Here is a 22,118-nt window from a genome sequence, read left to right as displayed (position 1 = left end):
TTTCCTAATTTTAGAAGATACAAAAATTTAAGAAGGTTTTGGCTTGGGAAGGTGTAGCTTGCCATGTATGATTCGAATATAGATGGCTAGCTTCTTGTAGCCTTTTGGTTTCTAGAAATCTCACTATCTACATACCCTGCTCAGTTAACCAGTTTCCTGTAAGTACAAGGAAAAGAATTTCTTCATCGGGCACTGCACAGGGTGTGGATTCTAGTATTTTCCCTTCTGTTTAGTACATGGAGAATAGATTTGGGCAAGCAAATGTTTTTGTCATCAGTGGAACTTTGAAGTACGACATCCTGACTAGGGCCTCAAAGCTGTTTGCGTATATTTAGAAGGCTGGCATAGATGGCTTATTTATGTAGTTTAACTTTGCTTTAAGGACTGTAGAATACACCACAGTTGTTGGAGAGATTTTAGAGAGGAGAAATGGGTTGTGTGCACTGATCCTGGCATGCTGGTGAAATCAAACACTTTGCTTGCCAAATCTTAAGACAGAGTTTGGCTCTGAAGTAATCCAGAAGTTCAGACCACACATTTTCAGACACTGAAGAGCTTGTCCAAGGCCTTATGGTGGTTTTTAGGAAGAAGGAGCTGAGTTCAGGTTCAGGGCAAAGTCTCACGGATTCTCACTCTGTGATGCGTAAAGTTTTCTTCTGATCTCTTTCTTTATGGCTGCTTGACCACCCTTGAAATTGAAGAACAGGAGCAGCAGAGAGGGAGATACTGTGCTCAGCCGGCGTTCAATCCAAGAGAAGAGAGAATGAACTGGCTGTGCCTGGAACATGAGAACCTTTTCTGGAGGCAAGAGGTTAGAAAGCAAAGCGCGGAGCCTACTGCATCCTCTGGCTCCTGCCAGGCTTCGCATCCGGAACTTGCTGCAGCTGGGATTCAGGGAGAGGAAGGTGGGATAGGAGGAGGGGAGGAAGGAGGTGGGGGAGGGAGGGGTGAAGCGAGGGGAGCTGGCGAGGGATAGGCGCGGGGAGGGTGGGATGGGGGGAGCGCCGGGCGCAGGGAGCTGAGTGGACGGCTGAGACGGCGACGCGTGCAGCAGCTCCAGCAAGAAGCGAGTTGCCAGAGCCTGGCTGCGTTTCCATCAGGAGCTGCGAGCTCTGTGCCCGCTCGCAACAAGGTGATGGGCCGGCCAGCGTTTTATCTGGCCGTTGGGACTCTCGCTGCTTGGGGCTTCCTCCCTTAGACTCCCTTCTTCTCCCTTGGGTCTGCGTGTGTGTGAGTGCCCTGGTTTGGGGGTGAAGCCTCCTGGAAGGGGACACCCCTGCCCCTGCTCGTCTCCCCTTCTCTCCAACCTGTCCTCGCTGATGCATGCCTTCCAGGGGCGCCCCCATCTTCGCACCCGGTCTCTGACACCGCTTCCCATCCCTGGTTGTGTCTCCTTCCCAGATGCTCAAGGTGTCAGCCTTATTGTGTGTGTGTGCAGCGGCTTGGTGCAGCCAGACTCTTGCAGCTGCCGCGGCGGTGGCTGTGGCCGGGGGGCGGTCGGACGGCGGTAATTTTCTGGATGAAAAACAATGGCTCACCACAATCTCTCAGTATGACAAGGAAGTCGGACAGTGGAACAGATTCCGAGACGTAAGTGATGCGCACCTATCCCCAGCCACGCGCGGTTAGCTCCAGAGCTGGCATTTGCGGTGGCCGCCAGAGGTGGGGAAGGGGCTAGGGTTTTTAAGGCACGAAGAGGGTGGGGAGTTGGGGTGATAAAGCTTGTATCATGTCACTGTAGAACTTAGCACTCTCCAGCCTCCCCGCTCCAGATAGCTTAAGTAGGGATTTTCTTGTTACATATGCTTTTGAGTTAGGTCACACCAGGTTCCCTCTCTTCCCCCTTTCCACCTCACCTTACCCCAATTTTTCACCCCCAAAGGTTTGCAAAGTAGCTGGTTTGACCTTCTCAACTTTTGAATGGTGTTTCTGGCACTAGTAAACACAGCAGGGTTCCTGTGCTGTTGCCTGGCTATAAAGTAACTAGGATCGATCTCCTTACTAATGGCCCATTAAGGAATTTGAGGGAGGAGGTATAAAGATGTAACATTTATAAATGCCTGCTCTCTCAGGGTGGGAGGTTGTTTGGCAGCGTCAGTCCGCAGAAGTTGAAATGCTACTGATTACGTAAAAACTGTTCATCAGATTCTATTTCTACACTCACTTACCCCAGGACACTTTGGTCTTGTGTGTACTGGGGTTACAGGAAGGAATTGGAGCAGCAATGAAAGAGTTAAACTGTAGAATCCCTTGGGAGTTTTCTAAAGAGCTCTTTAAAAGCGACCAGCTTTAGAAACTCCCACATTTATTTGCCTGGAGCCAATAGCCTGGACTAGTCACCCACACCTGATCTGAATAGAGTCCCTATGAGAATATGTCTGCTGTGCCCAGAGCCTTGAACTCAGCTAATGCCCCAGGAGATCATTCTGACCTCTGAGTCCCATCCTTAGCCCACCCTGTGACAGCCAGGGCTTTCAGAATTGGCAGAGTGATTCATATTCCTTTTCTAACGTTGTAATGACATTTGTGAGACTGCCTTTCTGAGTCAATCAGGAGTGCTTTCCTAGTCTGTGAGTTAACTTCTCCGATTAGCTCAGGTTCTCACGATTAGGAAAACAAATGGAGGCTTGGGCTAATACTTATCCTGGATACCTCATTCATTTCTCCCATCAGGGCTCTGTAAAGTAACCGGCAGGGCAAGTCTCACAGAATGTTTCCTAGAAATATGACTGTGGTTTAAATGTAAATCTAGATGATGCTCGGCATGAATATACAGCAAAGGAAATGACTGTGCTCGTTCTTATTGCAGGATTCAGTTTTGCTTTATGAATGAAATGTGAACATCACTATGTTTGCTACATGAATGTTCTTTACTCTTGTAAATGCAGAGCTCTCACGTACCTGCTTTAAGCTAACACTGATATTAAGTACAGCCAGAAGTAAGCAAACAGATATTTTGTACTAGGAGAGAATTGCTATTTATCATGCCTTTACTTGAGAAAAGAAATATTGAAAAAAAATTGGCAGTGTTTGAACACTACTTCCAATATTGACAGATATTTATCGCATAACTACTATTTTAAAATGAATTTTAGGCACATCTAATACATTTGAAATCTTGACTGTCCCAGGGGTCTCTGGTTTTAGTTCAATTGATTTAACAGTAAGAGAAAGCAGCTGACTTTTGTTCAGTATGTGAGCATTTGCGTTGTGACAAGCTACAATGCCTACTATAAATGTAAATCTTCTAGGACTCATGCACTCAACTTTAATAGAAACAGAGTATGTCTACCACATCATGCTCAGGGAGTTCTATGTACTTTCCCTAGAAAAGTCCAACAAAAATGTAAAGACTTTAATTACACACACACACACACACACACACACACACACACTAAAATATGCATTTTCACATATGCAACACATAAAATGTAACTGATTTATTTTAAAAAATTAAGTCATAGTTTGGAGTAGCTATGGTAGGAAAAGAGTTACATTTTATGAACATCACTTTGAGCAGGCAGGGAGATAAAAAGAACCAGGATAACGTTTTACCTTTATATACCTGTTGCTGTTTGGTGAAAATGAAATGAGAGTTGCCAGTTTGGCTTCTGTTCAGCACTCAGAGCAATCTTCTGCAGACCACCCGAAAACCTGGTGTCTTCTCAGCTTCTTTCCACTGGGGCAAATCATTCCATAGCATTGTTATCTGTGCAAAGGGGCTGATATTTTCAACTAATTTTTTGGTGCAAGCACATGGTTATAGGCATTGTTTGAAATATGGGTTCTGTCTTATAGAAGCTATCTCTAATGTTCCCTTTGAGCTTCCTATCTAAAAGGATCTGTTTCTGTGCTCAGAAGAGAGAAAGGCAAACATACAAGGACATCACAGACTCTTCTCCTAGACACAATGTAACTTAGGGAAATTCTTTCTATGCTTCTTTCATAAAAAGATAATTATATAATTTGGAAAACATGATTCTTCTGCATAATTAATTATCAGAGATAATTTAGTAGTGGAATTAATTCTTATTTCTTTTCCTGTAAAACTAATATTATTTTACAAGTAACCCTTTGAAGTTTCACCTGTGCCCTCATTTGAATTATATTTAGAACTATATATATATATATAAATTTTAATTGAATATCAAGAACTAACATTTCATTATATATATATATATATATATATATATATATATATATATATATATATATATTAGATTGTAGTAAATCTTTAAAGATGAGGAACAGAACACACCCCTGGTAACAATTTCCTCAGTAAAAATCAAGGGAAAGAATGAAACTAAAGGAAAGATGAACATGAGTATTATTAATAAAGGAAAACATTGAATATTTTTGGCTACTTTACCCTGTTGATTTGCATGATAACTTTTATTCTATTATATTCCTTGCCTTTTTTACCTATACAAGAAAAATTTTATAACACAAGAAAGTCTTCTTCCTTTAAAGATCATTTAGAGTAAAATTTTAGCAATGTTTTTAATTCCTATGTTTTAGGAAGAAAATTAAAGCTTAAATTCATCTAAGATTTTAGCAGAAGTCAAGACACTTAAAAATTACTAAATAGAACCAGTGTGGTATATTTAAGGAATGTTTATAAGAACTTAAAATGAGATAAGGGGTCTCATGTCTACTGTGCAAGAGACCCGAGTTCAGTCTCTAACACAGACAGACAGAGAGACAGACAAACACAGGCATTCACACACATATATACACACACACACATACACACACACACACCCCTACACATACACCGAGAGAGAGAGAGAGAGAGAGAGAGAGAGAGAGAGAGAGAGAGAGAGAGAGAGAGGAGAGAGACAGAGACAGAGACAGAGGTTGAGGAGGGAAATAGAGGGGGAGGAGAATTAAAATTAATTAAAGTTTAAAACCTCTTCTTTCAATACACTCTGTTTTGTAGACATACTGGATGAATGCTTTTTTTTTCAAGCACAATTGGAGTGTGATATTAATTACACAATTTTCCTCAATGGAAGCATTTGGGAAGTATCATTGCTTTGTCCAAGAGCTAGACCAAAAAGTAATCTCCTATCTCACACTTTCATATATATTGAGATAATAAAGAGGAAACTGAGTCATTAGCTCAAAACATATATTAAAGTTTTATGTCCCATAAGTTCAATTAATTAAAAAACACCTTTATCTTGTGTTAAGTGAGTAAAGAATTTATAAATCAATGAAGAACTCGGGAACATATAATGTAATACTTTCATCAAACTGAAGTATCTGTGTTAATTAAAGTGACTTCAAGGAGACAATATGAGAGACCTTTAAGTATTGTTCATTGGAAAAAGTACAATAAAAACATAGGAAAAGAAATTCACATGGCTATGAGAATTTTAGTACACCATAGAAAAAAGTCAAGATTTTACATTTAAACTGAAACTTTAAGCTGTATTCAGAATTAAATTTATATTTCAAAAATTACATAGATCTCATTTTTAACTTGTTTCAATAAGTGATTACCACTAATGTTGTTAAAAAGTCCACGATCAAGTTTTTGTCTATAACTACTCCTTAAGTAATTGTTAATGTTCACTGGCAATAACAAAATCTTCAATTTAAATTTAAGAATTTAACCTACAACTAAAGGACATGTGCAAATCTCTAAAAAATAGAGCACACATGACAAAGTATTTTTGTTCTGATGACACTGCATCTTTTGCTCAAAGGGCTCAAGTATATCTGAGGCTTATCAATGATAACGTTTATTTCATCAAAAGGGAGCTGGATGGGGTTATTGAGGACTAAATAAACTGTCCTTATTTTCTACTTTCCTTTACTATCTGAGCTGAGGGTTTTGAATGTATAGATCATTGGAGACATGGTGGTTCACACTGATGGATCTTTTCTGGGCTCCAGAGACTTGGTTTTCCTGTTGTAATATTGTCTTTTGTTAGGGAGTCAATAAAACAGTTGTCTTGTATATGGACTTTCTATCCTCTATTACTTAAAGTTATTGAGTTTATACATATGAAAAAAAATATTAAGAAGGCTCTTTCAGTTGTCCATAGCTTTGAGGTTAGTAAGCAGTCTTGTGATCTTCGGTATCTGGTATAACTTTAGCATATTGACGGGCTGCTCACTGGTGCTGGCCTGTGGTTAGTATCTCAGTTCTACTATTTTTCTTTGCAATAGTATATAGCTCACATAAAATTAGGGAGCATTAGGAAATCATTAATAGTGTGGATAAATTTACATAGTTAATGTTTAGTCTCTGTTTAGGAATACCATCCCAATAATTGATGTCATAGTTACTTTTCGATTGCTTTGATAGATTCTTCAACCAAGGAAGCTTATAAAAGAAAGTGTTTAACTTGGTTTTCACTGTTCCAGAAGTTAGAGTCCATGGTCATCATGCCAGGAACATGTTAGCAGGCATGGGAGTGAAGCAGTAGTTGAGAACTTATATCTAGATCTACAAACAGGAAGCAGAGAGACAACACTTCCTGGGAATGCATTTGAAATGACATTTAAAACTTCTAATCCCATCCCCATTGATATACATACTCCAACAAGGCTCATTTTCTAATTCTTTGAAAACAGTTTTACCAACTGGGAATAAAAAGATTTTAAATGTATAATCTTAAGGTAGCTAGTCTCACTTAAAACACCACAGGATATGTCTAACACAAATGCTGCAAACGTTGATGATTATGTGTCTGTATCTATGAGCATACATGACTGTGTGAATTGTGTATGTGTGTGTATGTGTGTGTATGTGTGAACTCACATTCCAGATATTGAATCCAGATTCTGACACATGTTAAATGTATGCTGTGCTACTGAGCTATGGTTCTTGACTCCCCATTGCTTATATTTTATTATAGTTAACATCATAGTTTTCCCCTGAGAAGACTGTTAATTTCTTACATTTTCATTAGTGTGTTCTTTTCATTGTTTTTTTCTTTTTTTATTGGATATTTTATTTATTTACATTTCAGATGTCATCCCCTTTCCCCATTTCCCTTCCCTAGAACCCCCATCCCATCCTCCTTCCTCCTTTTTGCTTTTATACCTTTTAATTACATGCAAGTATTAAGGTCAATTCCAGGTTAAGGGACTAGCATTACAATAGATGCAAATAGTCAAGGAACAAGCAAGACAATGAACACAAATAGTCAAAGAACAAGCAAGGCAATAAACAAAGTTCTGTGAACACTCCCTTGATCAGTGTTTCTAAGGGCTTATCAGTATCACCAAAATATCCTTGTCCTAGCCCAGTCATTTTCATGTCTGAAGCCTACTTCCTTGTTATAGCCTAAAATTTAGATTCCTGTCTGAAATTACTTCTTTGTTCTAGCCTAATATTTAGATGCCTGCCTGTATCGTAGTTCCTTGTCCTTGGTCAATGTCATGTTTCTTCCAAGCAGTCCATTTCCTTGTTCTTGGCCCATGTCAGATTCTTGCCTAGTAGCCCCAAAGGCTCTCTGCCTCTCCCCCTTTTTTTATTTCATTAACAAGACTGAGCCTGTCTTATATCATTCTGATAAGAACGCCTTTGATGATAATGGTACTGTTTAGTTCTTAGGAGCTGTTTTACCATTATATACACATTTGCAGGTCAGAGTATATGGAGGGCTATAGAGAGAAGTCATATTAATATGGGTCTAGTATTCACGTTGTTTAAATTCCAAAGAGATGTAATCTGAAGAAAATAAATAGACTTTTCAAAAGAAGGAATAGAGTAACATGGCTATTTTGTGGCCAATAAATCACTGAGGCAGTAAGGTCTCATTCTTTCCAATATCTAAACTCCAGTCACCTGACTCCTAATTGGGTCGGTCATAGGTAGGTTAACACCTCCATATCCCTTTCTTCCCTTGGACTCCACCACTCTGTACTCAACTGCAGGGATTTAGGGTTGATGTTTCTAAGGTCCACTGTCACAGGATAAAGGAAACGAGCCAGAGAATATTTCTCTACTTACCAAATTCTGGAGTTGGCATCATGTTAGTCTCTCTGTTGAGAATTCTTATTTGCTGGTGACCATTTAATTAATATCTGTTTTAAACTCATCCTAATAGACATATTGTGAAGCAAAAAATACACTTTACTCTCTGTGAACTTCTACTTATTTCAAAATTAGCTATATGGGATATTATTTCTCATTGTATATGTAATAATTTTGTATGTATGAATATATAGTATATATAAGTTTATATTGCAATATATTTTTATATTAATGTATAAATAGATATAGAAAACTTTTTATGTGTATATACATTTGAATAGGTACAGAAAGCATATAAAAATCAATACCATCATTGGAATATATATCTATGCATATATACCATATACATTTTATATATTATATATAACATGGTTAATAGAAAGCCTATAACCCTTCTCAGATGATTTTAATGGGTGTTAGAATTTCTTTCTTAATCTTACTTAGGTTGAAATGATCTCATTTGCTGTTACTTCTGTGGCCACAGTAGAGTCTTCTCACAGGAAGTAGACTTCTTAAACTTACTAGCTATATATTCAAAAAGGGCATTATTCTTTACCAGAACCCTTTTTATTTTCAACTTGAACAATAAGACTATGAGTTGAGTGCTTTTAGATCTTACGAACCTGACTCAGAGTGACATTTTATGTTCTTATTCAATTTTCATTTTGATGATTTCATGATCTGGGTCAAAATTGTATTTTATTTTATGTACTTCCTTTTAAAGGAAGATCTTTGAATCTTCTGTACACACATTCTAGCTTCTCAAGCTCCTGGAGTCTTTAGATGTCTTTTCTCATCTGTGAAAAACTTTTCATCTTTTCTGCTCTCAATTTTTCCTATTTTTCCAATTTATATAGGTTGCTGGACTATGAAATTCTTATTGCTCAGGGTCAGAGTCCTTACCCCAGCCTACAGTTCACCTACAATTACTACAATAACTCTATCAGAGTTATTACAAAACATATTTAAAAATAAAATACATTCAGTGTGTATTATATTTAGCTGTACATTGACAAGTAGAAAGCCCTTAAGTATTGTCTCTTTTAACTGTTATATTTTATCAGACATTTCCATTTCTGGATACCCAAGAATTGTTCATGCAGTCCAAGGGTTTCAGAGTTCTTTTCTCAAGCAGTGACCTACACAAATGGGAGATTTTTGTCCATCAAGGACTCATGAGAGTTCTAAGAAAAGTAACTCCTTCATGTGTTGACCTATGAGTGTTCACACATGACTTCTACTTGTATAGCTTTCACCTTAATTTATTTACATGACAATATTTAGCTTCCTGGGTGACAAGGAAGTTTAAACTCCACTGGAGAAATACTAACATTAAGGAAATGGTTGCATTATCTACTACTATATGGGAACTATCTGTGACTGTATTTGGTCATTCTCTGATAAATATCATTGTGAATCCCTCTTGATATTCACTCCTGTCCCTATTGATAATGAGTTTTATCATTGCCTGTAAGCTGTTGTGTTGCTTTCAGATTTTCTCATCATACTTCTACACTATTTCTCTTTCTTTTACAAATGAAGAACAGGATAAGGAGCGCTACTCAGGGCAAAGCTGAAACACTTATTATCCAAGACTGTAGGTTTAGGAATCTGTGGCAGTCCCATGTTAGTGCTTATGTGGGGCTGCTGATGGTCAGAATCAATGAAGAACATCTAGTAGGATACTACAAGGAGGCTGACGACCAGACTTGTTTTCCTGTATGGACACCATTTAGCTTGTCCTCTGGGAAGTTTTTTTCAGCTATAACTATTTAGTAACAAGCCTAGAATGTCTTTTTTGAGGCATTAATGATTATTGGTAGATTGGTAGCTTTTTGTTGGTTTGGTTGTTTTGTGGAGGAATTTATAATTTACCCCCTGTACCCTTAGTTAAAAGACAAGATGCTCTATTGTATCCAGATGCTGTTTGTCTTAATGGAGCAACTAAGAAATACCTAATAATGAGGACCTTTCACCAGAATAGCATTAGTAATCATGTCCCTGTCCAGTTCAAGTGGCTCTTACTCTTCAAAGCTAAGGACACTCTTTTGGACACTAGCATCTCATGGGCAGTTCAGAGGTAGAAGCAGCAGCAAGTCTGATTTGTCAGACCCTGCTGGGCAGAGATTGCACTTTGTCTTTTGATATTTGACATCAGGAGATGATCAACAGCTTGGAGTTGAGCTGAGCTTCTTTCTTCAGAAATATATTTTGTTAGTTCAGTAAAATTACTTAATGAATAATAATTTTAATATCTACATGAGGAATAAGGACAATTAAAGAAAATTCAAACTTCTGTTTTCATAACTTTCTCATTAGGAAAAATGTTATTATTTTAATTGTACTATTTCAATATGAAAATGAAAAAATTAAATACCTGGTTATTGCAGGAGCCCATAATTGTATTTTTCCTTAGCTTTTAGCATTTGCTAGATTGGTTTGTTGACTTTAGTAGAAACATTATGCTCTATATTATATAGATGAATTATATGTAATATCTAGATATTTTTTATGAGTAAGATCAAATGGCAAGCGGTGTAAATGTGATCTGCTTATTTGTTGATAGCATGCTGAAAGCTTTTATATGCATTAATATTATGCTGTTGTGCCAATTTAATTGTTATAGATTCCCACTAATAAAATACCACATCTATTATCTAAACACAACAGCTAACATAAACTATATTTGAATTTTTTCAGAATATTTTTAGTAAGCTTTTGCAATTTATATATTTATTTGCTGAAAACTCTAAGGAAATTCAACAATTATGGTAATGTAAAATATGCACACTATATTATGCAATGGAGATATGTGGGTATAATTATAAATAAATATATAATTAATGCAAAATGTTAAATACATTATGAAAACTTTTATCAAGGAAAAAAGATGTATTGGATCTGTAGACTCAGAATTCATAGAAAAAAATGTAAGTTTATTTGTGTATCTGGGGATTTGGAAGGTTACTGTGAGTTCAACAGGCATTTGGTAAAAAATGAGACCTTTGTTAGAAAGCCATTTGATACAAATAATGGCTGTCACTATCATCAAATGACTTCAGATAAAGTAAATACATACTTGTCTGCAGTTTATATGTCAATAGTGTATTCAAAGTTTTATTGGACAAGGACAGTGGTGTGCTTATTCAAAATATCAAAAGAGGTAATTACTAAAATTACCAGAAAACGAGTGCAGATTCTTTCTGGGCTAGACATTGATAGCAGTCTGATCACAGAAAGCCACCACGATGTATATGCTTTGTTTTCCTGCTTCATGATAAGACAAAAGATAAGAGAGCATCAGAAGATACTTTGGAAACCCCAGAAAAAAAATGGGTGAAGTTGAATTAAAAAAATAACTTATCAGTTGCCTGTCCTTAAATCACATCTCTACTAAGGACAACTTCTGCATAAACAAGTTGCATATGTAGACATATACAAGTTTTCCACTGAATAGGTGAGAAAATGAATGATAAAACATAAGAGCTAGTGAACCTCATTCAGTGAAGTTTATCTCTCGGACTGATAATTCTGAGCTTTAGAAGGAGTAAAATCCTGATAAAAGTATCACAACTCAAAACTGTAGTATGTCAAAATGTGTTTACACACATAATTCTACAGAAAGTCATAGCTTAACTGATTTTGTTTGCTGGAGAGAATTGATTGTTTTTTCCTGGGGATCACATGGCTGTTGAGAGCTATGCCTTACTGGTGCTGCCCCGTGCAAGATAAAGTATCATACAGTGTATACTGTGAGTCTGTGTAAAGATCAAAGTTTTCATCGCACAGTATATGATGTTTCGCAGCATCATGAATCTGGAAAAATATCATAACGCTTATACAAAGGCTTGTAGTGGCATGTGGGATCCAAAGTTCTTGTCCTCAAACAAAGGAGCAATGTTTTGTTTCCTATAACTGCTATTCTGCCCATCAATTACAGTCTGGGACTTTTGGACATATAATGTGGTTCAGTATAGTCTTTTGTATACACACTGTGTTTCAATATTAAGTATGGTTAAAGGTATAACATTTATAATATTTGCGATTTTAGATATATTTCAAGTGGTATATTTTCACTCTGGTACACAGTTTCAAAACTCTTTATCCTTTATACTTCAAATTCTATACCTAGTTAAGAACTTTCCTTCTTACCAGCCCCTGGTAAGCACTATCCCACCTCCTGTTTCTACTAATTTTACTACATATTTCATGTAAATCAAATCACACCAGAAATGTTCTTCTGTAACTGGTTAATTCCACATAGGATGATATCTTTAAAGTTTAAATATGACAGGCATAGCACTCTGCATATTTATTTTGTTCATTCGTATGTCTAGGTTCACAATGGTTTGTCAAAAAGTTAAAACTTATATGTGTACTTGATTGTGGTAATGCGTGAAGACTGATTTGCAAGTGAACTTGGAGGTCAAAAGTTAACAATGGGTGTTCTTATATTCTTTCCAGCTTATTTTTTGAACTAGATTTTCTAACAACCAGAAATACCCAACAAAGGGGAGAAGGAACCTGTAGAGACCATATTCAGAGCTTAGGCACAGCCTGTGGTTGAGGGATGGGGCTACCCCCCTATCTCAAAAATATTAATCCAGAATTGCTCCTGTTTAAAGGAAATGCAGGGACAAAGAGTCTGAAGCAGAATTAAGCAGAGACTGAAGGAAAGGCCATCCAGAGACTGCCCCACCTAGGGATCCAACCCATCTGCAGACACCAAACCCAGACACTATTACTGACGCCAAGAAGTGCTTGCTGACAGGAGCCTGACACAGCTGTCTCCTGAGAGGCTCTGCCAGAGCCTGACCAATATAAATGTGGATGCTCGCGGCAAAACATAGGACGGAGCAGGGGGATCCCAATGGAGGAGTTAGAGGAAGGACTGAAGGAACTGAAGGGGTTTACAACCCCATAGGAACAACAACAATATCAACCAACCAGATCCCAGCCAGAGCTTCCAGAGACTAAACCACCAACCAGAGAATACACACAGAGGGGCCCATGGCTCCAGCTGCATATGTAGCAGAGGATGGCCTTGTCAGGCATCGTTGAGAGGGGAGGTCCTTGTTCCAGTGAAGGCTTGATACCCCAGCATAGGGGAATGCTAGGGTGGTGAGGCAGAAGTGGGTGGGTAGATAGAGGGAACACCCTCATAGAGGCAGGGGCAGGGAAAATGAAATAGGGGATTCTGGGGGAGAAGCTGGGAAAGGAGATAACATTTGAAATGTAAATAAATAAAACAACTAATAAAAAAAATTCAAAGAAAGAAAGACCTAGGTATTCTCCTGTCTTCACATCCCCAGTGCTGGTATTACATGTGTATCCCAGGACATACAGCCTAAGTGTTGGGGATTAAACTTACGTATTCTTGCTTGCACACCAAACATCTTACTAGCATAGATATTTCCCCGTCTCTGATTTATGTCTGTTCTGAAGTTAATAATATTCCATTTTATATACACACTGCCTTGGCTTGTCCATTCCCATGTTTATATGGAATTAGCTCTAAGTCATAAGAACTATTGTTGCCATTATGGTTATGCAACAATACCAAGATTCTACTCTCATTCATTTATACAAGTGACGCACAAGTGGAATTGCATTCTATGTGGTGCTTTTATTTTCTCTTATTTTATTTTTAAAAATCACTTTTATTTATGTGAATGTATATACTAGGATGCCATGGTACCCCCTTCTCTTTTCTCTCCCCCTCCTCCCTCTCCCTCCCCCTCTCCCTCCCCCTCCCTCCCTCCCTCCCTCCCTCCCTCCCTCCCTCCCTCTCTCTCTCTGTGTGTGTGTGTGTGTGTGTGTGTGTGTTGGGGTGGACTAAAAGACAAGTTACAGAGGTCAGTTCTCTTCTTATCTTCTTACATACAGCACATGGGTTCCAGGGTAAAACCTAGCTTTAGTGACCAGTGTCTTTACATGCTGAGCCTCATTTTAAATTTTTGTAAGGAACTACCATATTGTTTATCATAGTTTATCATATCATAGGATTGCTTTGCATTCCCACCAACAGTGCTGCAGATAGCAATTGCTTCTTCATTCACATGTACGTTAAAACAGTTTTTTAATGTGCTAGCAGATCTTCTAACCCATTTGGAGTTATCCCTCCCTGAGGCTTTAATTTATATCTTTCTAAAGATTAGTGACTTTTGCCATTCTTTCCTATATTTATTGGCCACCTCCCTATCATTAGTAGAATTGGTTCTATTTAACTACTCTACCTGTGTTTTATTTTTTATTTTATTTATTACTTTTATTTTTATTTATTTATTTATTTGTTTATTTGAAATCCAGTTGTTTTCCCCCTTCCTGTCTGCTCTCCCATAGTTATTTACCCCATTCCTTCACTCCCCTGTCTACAAGAGAATGTCCAACCACCACCCTCTCCCAGACCTTCCTACTTCCTGGGGCCTCAAGTCTCTCTCCAGGGTTAGGAGCATCTCCTCCCACTGAGGCCAGACAAGGCAGTTACCTGCTCTATATGTGTGTCAGGGCCTCGGACTAGCACCAGCTGGTGTATGCTGCCAACCAGCCTCTGAGAGATTTCAGGGACCTGAGTTAGCTGACTTAGGAGGACTGCTGGTCCTCCTAAGGGGTCACCCTCCTCTGCAGCTTCTTTCAGCCTTTCCCTAATTCAACCACAGGGGTCCCCAACTTCTACCTGTGTTTTAAATAGGCAATTTGAAGATTGTTTAGTAGGATCATCATTTTTTTTCATTGTTTATTACAAAGTTTCACTGAATGAATCCCCTTTTACAAATAAGGAAACAGAGTTTCAATAACTTTTATCAACCTCTTCAAGACTGGCAATATTTAAGCCTACTCTTTAAAACTCATTCCTGTTTTCTATTTAGTATTAATTCAGAATTTTAAACAAGTCACAACAGATAGATGTTACTTTTGTTATTGTTTTGTCTTTTGAATGTTTTCTTGTCAGCTTGGTTGATATGTGGAAAATAATTAGAAATTTTCTACAGATTTTAAAGAGTCTTAGATAAGGAGAGACTGATAGCATTGTTAGTTGATCAATTTATCTTGCCATAGGGAAAAGACTCCACCTTGTCTGTCATTCATTCACCTTATAAAAGCCTGTAACTGTATGTTACACACTAATCAAAGCAGTGTTTATTCCCATAGAGTCACAGTACTTGAGAATGGCATATACCACTGGCATTTTGTTAGTGAATTTCTGCAATTATAGCACAGTTCAGAATATTTGAGATGGCAAGAATGTCAGTAAAATTAAAACACAGTGCACCAGCATGTATCCATGTAGTGAATGCTGTTTCTCTTTGTACTCCTTGGAAATTGTTAGGCAGTTATAACATTACTCAACTTACAAATAATAAAGCTATAGCCTTATTTAATGCTTTTATTTAGCCTCCAGAATATTTTAAGTGCCACTACAGATGGGAAAAATAAAGTAGTTATTTGTCTCATTTAAATGCTAGCAATCTACAAATTTTTATCATGTATAATAATCACATATATTTTAATTTAAATATATTCAGTGTTAGATCGGGGAAATTTGGATAAACCTAGCGGTCTCTGTCCATAGTGGATCCCTTAGTTTTCTGATTTCTTTGTTTAATGGCGTTTAGTGAGAAAATGGTATTAGCATGAGTGGTTAAATGAATGAATTACAAAGCTGAGATGGCTGGGTGTGACAGGTGATTGTAATACAAGTATGTGATCTGCTTTGGACCATCAGCACATGCAATAAAATGTCAGAGCAGCAGACATATGTATTAGTAGTTCTCAGGAAGAATCCTGGGGTTTACATGGGAGCCAGCATAGCCAAACTAGGAAGCTCTAGGTCTAGTGAGAGACTCTGTCTCAAAAATAAGATGGGACACAATAAAGAAAGATACATGATATTGACCTCCTTCCTCCAAATTCACAAATGTCTCTATGCCAACATCCAACATACACATAGGCACTAGATATAAGTGAAACAAACAAACCATGCATACGCGCGCGCACACACACACACACACACACACATATATATATTTGTTCACAATTTTATACTTTTAATAATTTTGATGGTATAGTGAAATGGTTTAATCCCCTGTCCCCACATGGAGGAAAGGGACAACTGTAGCTTTCATCTTCTGACCTTTCTTGTGTGCTATGACAAGTAGGTCCACATACACAAAATAAATAAAATATGGTAAAAAATAATTTTCTTGTCTCTATATATTGTTAATATTAGCCTTATCTGGAATTTTTTCAGATAGTGTATATGTTAATTGTGGAGCATTCTCTATTTTGGAATGCTGTAGTAAAAGGACGAAATTAAATATCCACTGGACATACGAAAACACAGAACAAAGTAAAATAGAAATATTCCTGTATTTTATTCTAACTGAAATGAAGAAATGCTGAACTCATCCAAAGCTTCATTTTTACTTACAATTGACATGAAAGAAATGAAAACATGAATATTTTCTGATAAAATTACAACAGAGCTTATGAAAAATTTAAACATATATGGTAAATGTTCCAAATATTTCTGTAAGACTTTGAGCCTTACCAAAGGGCAAAATCTCAACTTACAGAACATACAGAAACACATACACATACATACATGCACACAAGTACACACAAAAACACTCACACAGACACTTATACACATACATAGGAACTTAAATAGACCATATTAATATTATTGTCTCCAGATATATAAAACATTCCTAGATATTGTCTTCTTGTGCATGGAAAAACACTAGATACAGCTCCTAAATACTACTAATTTGGTAGTTCCTTAATCATAGTTAACATTTATTTTTCTATCAGACCCTTTGTAACTTTCAAAATATTTACTTAGAGTCTGTCTGCAGGACACTTAAAAATAAGTGCTCAGTGATAACCCAGAATCCGCCAAACAATCCATTTTAGAAGATAGAATATTTATGGGTCTTTCATGACTTATAATATAATATGAAATTATGTACAACCTCTTCGTCTCCCAGGGAAGCTGTCGGAGGTGCCCTTGGCTACATCTGATGTTCTCAAATATCCCTGAGGCAGTGAGCTTCATCTAAAATGAACAGTCCCTGGGGCAGAATTTTTCTGGAACATTGTAGCAACAGCATTAACCTGGAATCACCTGAGAACTTTTTCTTTGACATGAACGATAATTTCTTGAACCTGAAATGTTGTGTGCCTTATAATTTTAAAGAATTGCTGTGCTAAATGAATCTATGTGCGATGAAGTCATACTGTACATTGGTAACTAGGAAAGGGCTAGTTTGAAATCTCTGGAGTTTGAATCCCACGCCAGGCAGACTTTTCTCCAGATCAGATCATTTAGCAGCATTCTCTTTGAATTTGTTTTGATTCATTTTGTTTTTGCTAAGTTTGTTAAAATCTGTGTCTCAATGTAACTCTCATTTAAGCAATTTATTCTGCATTCAAAGATTTTCTTTCTTTAACTTTACCCGCATTTCAAAGTAAAAACATGATGATATTCCCAATGGGGATGGGCCTGTTTATTGACGATAACAAATATATAATAACCATAGAAGGTTCTACGTTGTCTTTCAAGAATGAAACATATCTGGAAAAAAAGACTTCTTTCTAAATGTACAAAGGCACCAAGTTTTTAATATAATTGAGGACCACCAGTGGTCACTGAATAAGCTTTGAAATCTAATTTCAGAGCTGCTTATTTTTCTGACTAGCTGAATGCCACCTGGCTTCTGTTGCCAACAGCTTCCTGTTTATTCTTGGAGGGAGTTACTCTTTATTTCCTTGTGTTGCTGGCTCCTATGAGTGAATTCTGCAGAGAAATAGGGGCAGCTTGGCATCAAGCCCAAGGGAAGCAAAAGCAGGCTGGTGTTAGCCTTCTGTGTATTTGCTATCCCAGGTACCATGACCAACCAATACAGTAAAGCTTGAAGACCTCACCCAGAACGCAGGTAAAATTTCTTGGAAAGCAACTGCACTTAACTAACCTAGCAGGGATCAAGGCTCAGCTAACAGCAGGACTTTACTCTTCATAGCTTTGCTTATGTGTTCATGAATGGACTTCAGAATTCTACAGAATCTCACTTTGGACTCTAAAAGTAATTGTGTGTGCGTGTGTGTGTGTGTGTGTGTGTGTGTGTGTGTATGTATGAATCACACACAAATGTGAAGGTGTTGCATGACTTGTAGGACATATAATTAAAACATCTTTAGTTCTTTTGTTCTTGAGGCTGGAGTAGATAGTGAAATTTCTGATTTGCATCTGATGAGTAATTTGCCTTGTATTTGATTTCTATGTATAATGCCCACCTCCCAATTTGGATTAAAGTATACATGTAAAAAACTTTCATGTTGCTAGCATGACAAAATCCAAGAGTTCATTTTTTAAAAATAGGAATGCAGCCATACTGATACTTGCCTGTAGCTAATCAATCAAAGTTCTATTTAAGACTGATGACAATATGAGAATAAGTTATATATTCATGAGAGATATTTTTATTTTAAACATTTGTTTTTCATTTTCTGTTGATTGGCATGGGTAAATTATAAATGTTAACAGGACTCATTGTGCTATTCCAGTACATGTGCATATCATAAACTAATAGAACAAAACCTCAAACTATATTTAAGAATGATTAAATCACAGGACACCAAAGTAATCTTCTATTAAATCTAATAATTTAAAAATTATCATTATGCAAATTTAAAGTAACATTTCTCCAAGCTTTTATAATAATTAAGTGTATTTTAATCTAAATTTAAATTATTAAGAAAACTATTCATTTTTTCACAAACTTCTGTGTTTTTTAAAAACTTAATTTTTTTTTGGTAAAGACATTTAAATTGCCGGCATAATCCTTATACATTCAAAAATTAAAACAATCAGTGAATTCACAGAAATAAAGCCCTTTCCCATATACACTTAGTGTTATACACAGAAGCTTATTTCTGAATTTTGTGCCCTGTTTTATTTATTCTATGGTTTCTCTGTAAAGCTATCATCCAATTGTATGTATTTATTTCTCTAATTACTACATTATTTTGGGCTTTATGAAACCAAAGTTTAAGAATGATATAATCTATATTTTACTATAATCACTAATAGAATGTTTTGAAACCAAAATATAACATATATAATCCAACATAACATTTAGATTATTTAGTTCACCACAGTGGTCCTTTAAAGTTATCAGACATGAATCTCACACCATAATAATTTTCATTATCTAAATGTTGGGCAAATACTTTCTTTCAATCTCTTGAAATTATAGGAAAATTTCTCTAAAATGTATATTAACTCTTGTCTTATTCCCAGTGTTTCATTGCTGAGAAAAGCACTTGGAATTCAGGGTGTCTCTGATGTGCTTTCAAGTCCCTGCCTTGTCCCTCTTCCCTGGGTCAGACTCTCATTATTTGTCATGAGGTAGATCTCACTGATGAGATTTTGTTTTCAGGCTTTTCTCTGCTTACATGCACCTGGAACAATTTATACACCATTATTTTTATTCCTTCTTCAAAATCTTCAGCCCATTCTTAATTTATCATGGATTAGGACCTCATGTAACAGTAACTATTGTTGCTTCTTGTAAATGTGTGAATAGGATCACCTTTGGTGGGAAAGAGTATAATATCCATGTAACAGTCTAGATATGTGGACAGCCACAGTAGAGGGAGATCATGTGATTTCCACTTCCTTTGTTGTTAAGGTAATATGTGAGAATATTGTAGCACACACTCAAAGGAAGGCTTTATCAGAAAGAATCTGAAATGAGAGAAAGAAAATGAGCTTTTCTTACTGTTCAGATTAGAGGAAGATCGTGTCTATGGTTGTTATACTGCTCTATAACATGCACAGGACAAATGAAATTCCCATTCACAGATTCTAGGCTTACCCAGTAAGCTTCTGTTTTTAATGCAGCTGAGTCCTGGGAAGAAAATCTCTCATCACTTTAACATATGTTTTCTGCTGTCAGAATCAAGGCTCTCTGAGACTTTAGGGCTAAAGTCCAGATCCTGTTTGGTGATGAATTCATCAAAGAAATAACACAGTAGGAACTTTTCGAGTGTGCCAGAATCTCTCCCTTGTGACAGGCAGATCTCAGTAGAAGCACCAAGTAACCTCTCAATGGCCCATCCTCCAGTTCAAAATCCCTTCTTTACCAACTTCCTGCTTGGCAGTAGGTGCTTTTTTATCTGCATTTCCTATTTTGTGCATTCTTGCATCAATCACACTGAGTTGTCATCATTTTTAATGCTATCCTCTCTGCCTTTTTTTTTTTTTTCTGTATGCCTGGCTTCTAATGAAATTTCTGTCTGTAATAGAAAGTGTTTGACTTGTTATTCATGTTTCCAAACATTTCTCATGGCTCCATTTATAGTCTACAGCCAAAGTCAGCCCATTTTCCACGTACCTCTGTGACACTTTATGAGAGGCAGAGTTAGTGTAACGCTCCAGGTTTCTAAGAGGTCTGTGTCTTGCATCCTAGGCTTGCAGAATTAAAACTCACAGACCAGACTGATATATTGATGAGGGACTAGGATCCTAACTGGATTGTGTATAAGAGTCTTAGCTGAATGTAATGTCTAGGCTAATGCTTTTAGCTAATAACAGAGCAGTTTTACTTGTTTTCTTTAAATTTATCTTGTGTACTACATTTGTGGAACATATATTTCCTTGAAGATTTCTAAATAATCTCTTAACAGCTATCTTCTTTTTGTGTTTAAACTTCCATTTACTTCATAATTCTGTTACTTTTCTGTCATTGACTTTGAACTCTATTTAAAAGTGAAGGGATATTAGGAAAGATAGGCCATGTCATATGTGACACGATTTTGCTCTTTCAAGCAGCCAACTCCTGAGCTATAATTACCCTGAAAATGTCAACAGTCAGCTGCGAGTGTTTCTGCCATAAGCTGCCCCAGCCCTCAGCTGCCCCAAGGCAAACGTCAGACACTGAGGAAAGCATCATCACTGGCTCTTTTTTTCTAAATTCAAAAATGTAAAAGCTGAGAGTCCTATCTAGGAAGAAAGAAACACCAGTGAAATGCAAAGATCAAATGACTATTTACCCCTCTGGAAGTAACCTTTGAGGAAATCATTCATAGACTTCTCCTGAAAGTAGAAAAAATTAAATTTAAATTAAACTGCATGCCCAATTTTAAAATAAATGACAATAATTTTTAAATAATTATACTGACAATTATTTTTAAAATGCCAATTGAAAAAACACAAATAGTATCCAATATATTATAAAAACTTGAAATTACTGTAAGTGAATTAAGGAAATTACATTGTTTTGAATCATTTTTTTATAATGTATAAAGCACCAATAACAACATTAGAAACAACGATAATAAAACCATCTCCGGTTTGTGAATCTTCCTCCTCTACTTTGTCATTCCCTTAATATTATCTAAAACAGTTTCCTGGAAGAAATCTTTGGCTAGTTTAATAGAACTCACAGCTGTATACATACATTCCAAAGATAAGTGCTTACTGAGCAAACATGAAATTTAATCACTTGTTTCAACTGGTTGATTGTTGTTATAGTATTTAGTGTTATGGTAAAATATGCTAATTTTCATTATATTAAAATCTCAAAATATTTAAGTCATGCAATGGTGTTCCAATACAAATCCAGAAGATGAAAACCTAGCTATCTTAAGAATTTTAGGGTTTTTTTTTTTTTTTTTTGGTTTTTCGAGACAGGGTTTCTCTATGTAGCCCTGACTGTCCTGGAACTCACTCTGTAGACCAGGCTGGCCTCGAACTCAGAAATCCGCCTGCCTCTGCATCTCAAGTGCTGGGATTAAAGGCGTGCGCCACCACTGCCTGGCAGAATTTTAGTTTTAAATTATGATTTTATAAATATCAACATATAATATTACCATATACTATTTAAACTTAGTATTTACATTTAAATTATTTAAATGAAGTCCTCTTTTTTAAATTTCTAAAATTTGAAATTGAAATGTATTTGCATTTATTATCACAGAATCTAACACTAATAATTAAAGGGGATGAATTTGTTTTTATTGAAACTGAGGTATGTTTCTACTAGAGTTGATTATGGGAAACAGTAATTCATGTTTCCTTTATTATATTTAAGTAAATGTTTCTGGCAATAGTTGCTGTGCT

General features: G+C 36.6%; 1 protein-coding gene across 7 annotated transcripts in view; it reads left to right on the top strand.

The window, feature by feature from the left end:
• The first annotated feature begins 1,000 nt into the window (after window positions 1-1,000).
• Window positions 1,001-22,118, top strand: part of Spock3 (SPARC (osteonectin), cwcv and kazal like domains proteoglycan 3) — a 354,663-nt gene continuing 333,545 nt past the window's right edge. For 4 of the 7 annotated variants that reach the window (XM_028757760.1, XM_028757757.1, XM_028757754.1 and 1 more), the window contains exon 1: window positions 1,402-1,590. In XM_028757760.1, the coding sequence (XP_028613593.1) occupies window positions 1,402-1,590 (189 nt within the window). Of the gene's footprint in view, window positions 1,133-1,401; window positions 1,600-22,118 lie in introns of those variants that run through there. The other 3 variants (XM_028757759.1, XM_028757755.1, XM_028757758.1) reach the window with 3 other exon arrangements.

This window comes from Grammomys surdaster, unplaced genomic scaffold (genome assembly GCF_004785775.1).
Source record: "Grammomys surdaster isolate TR1022 unplaced genomic scaffold, NIH_TR_1.0 126182, whole genome shotgun sequence".
Classification (NCBI taxonomy): Eukaryota; Metazoa; Chordata; class Mammalia; order Rodentia; family Muridae; genus Grammomys; species Grammomys surdaster.
The sequence above is the reverse complement of the archived record's forward strand: the minus strand, read 5'-3'. Positions and strand labels throughout refer to the sequence as shown.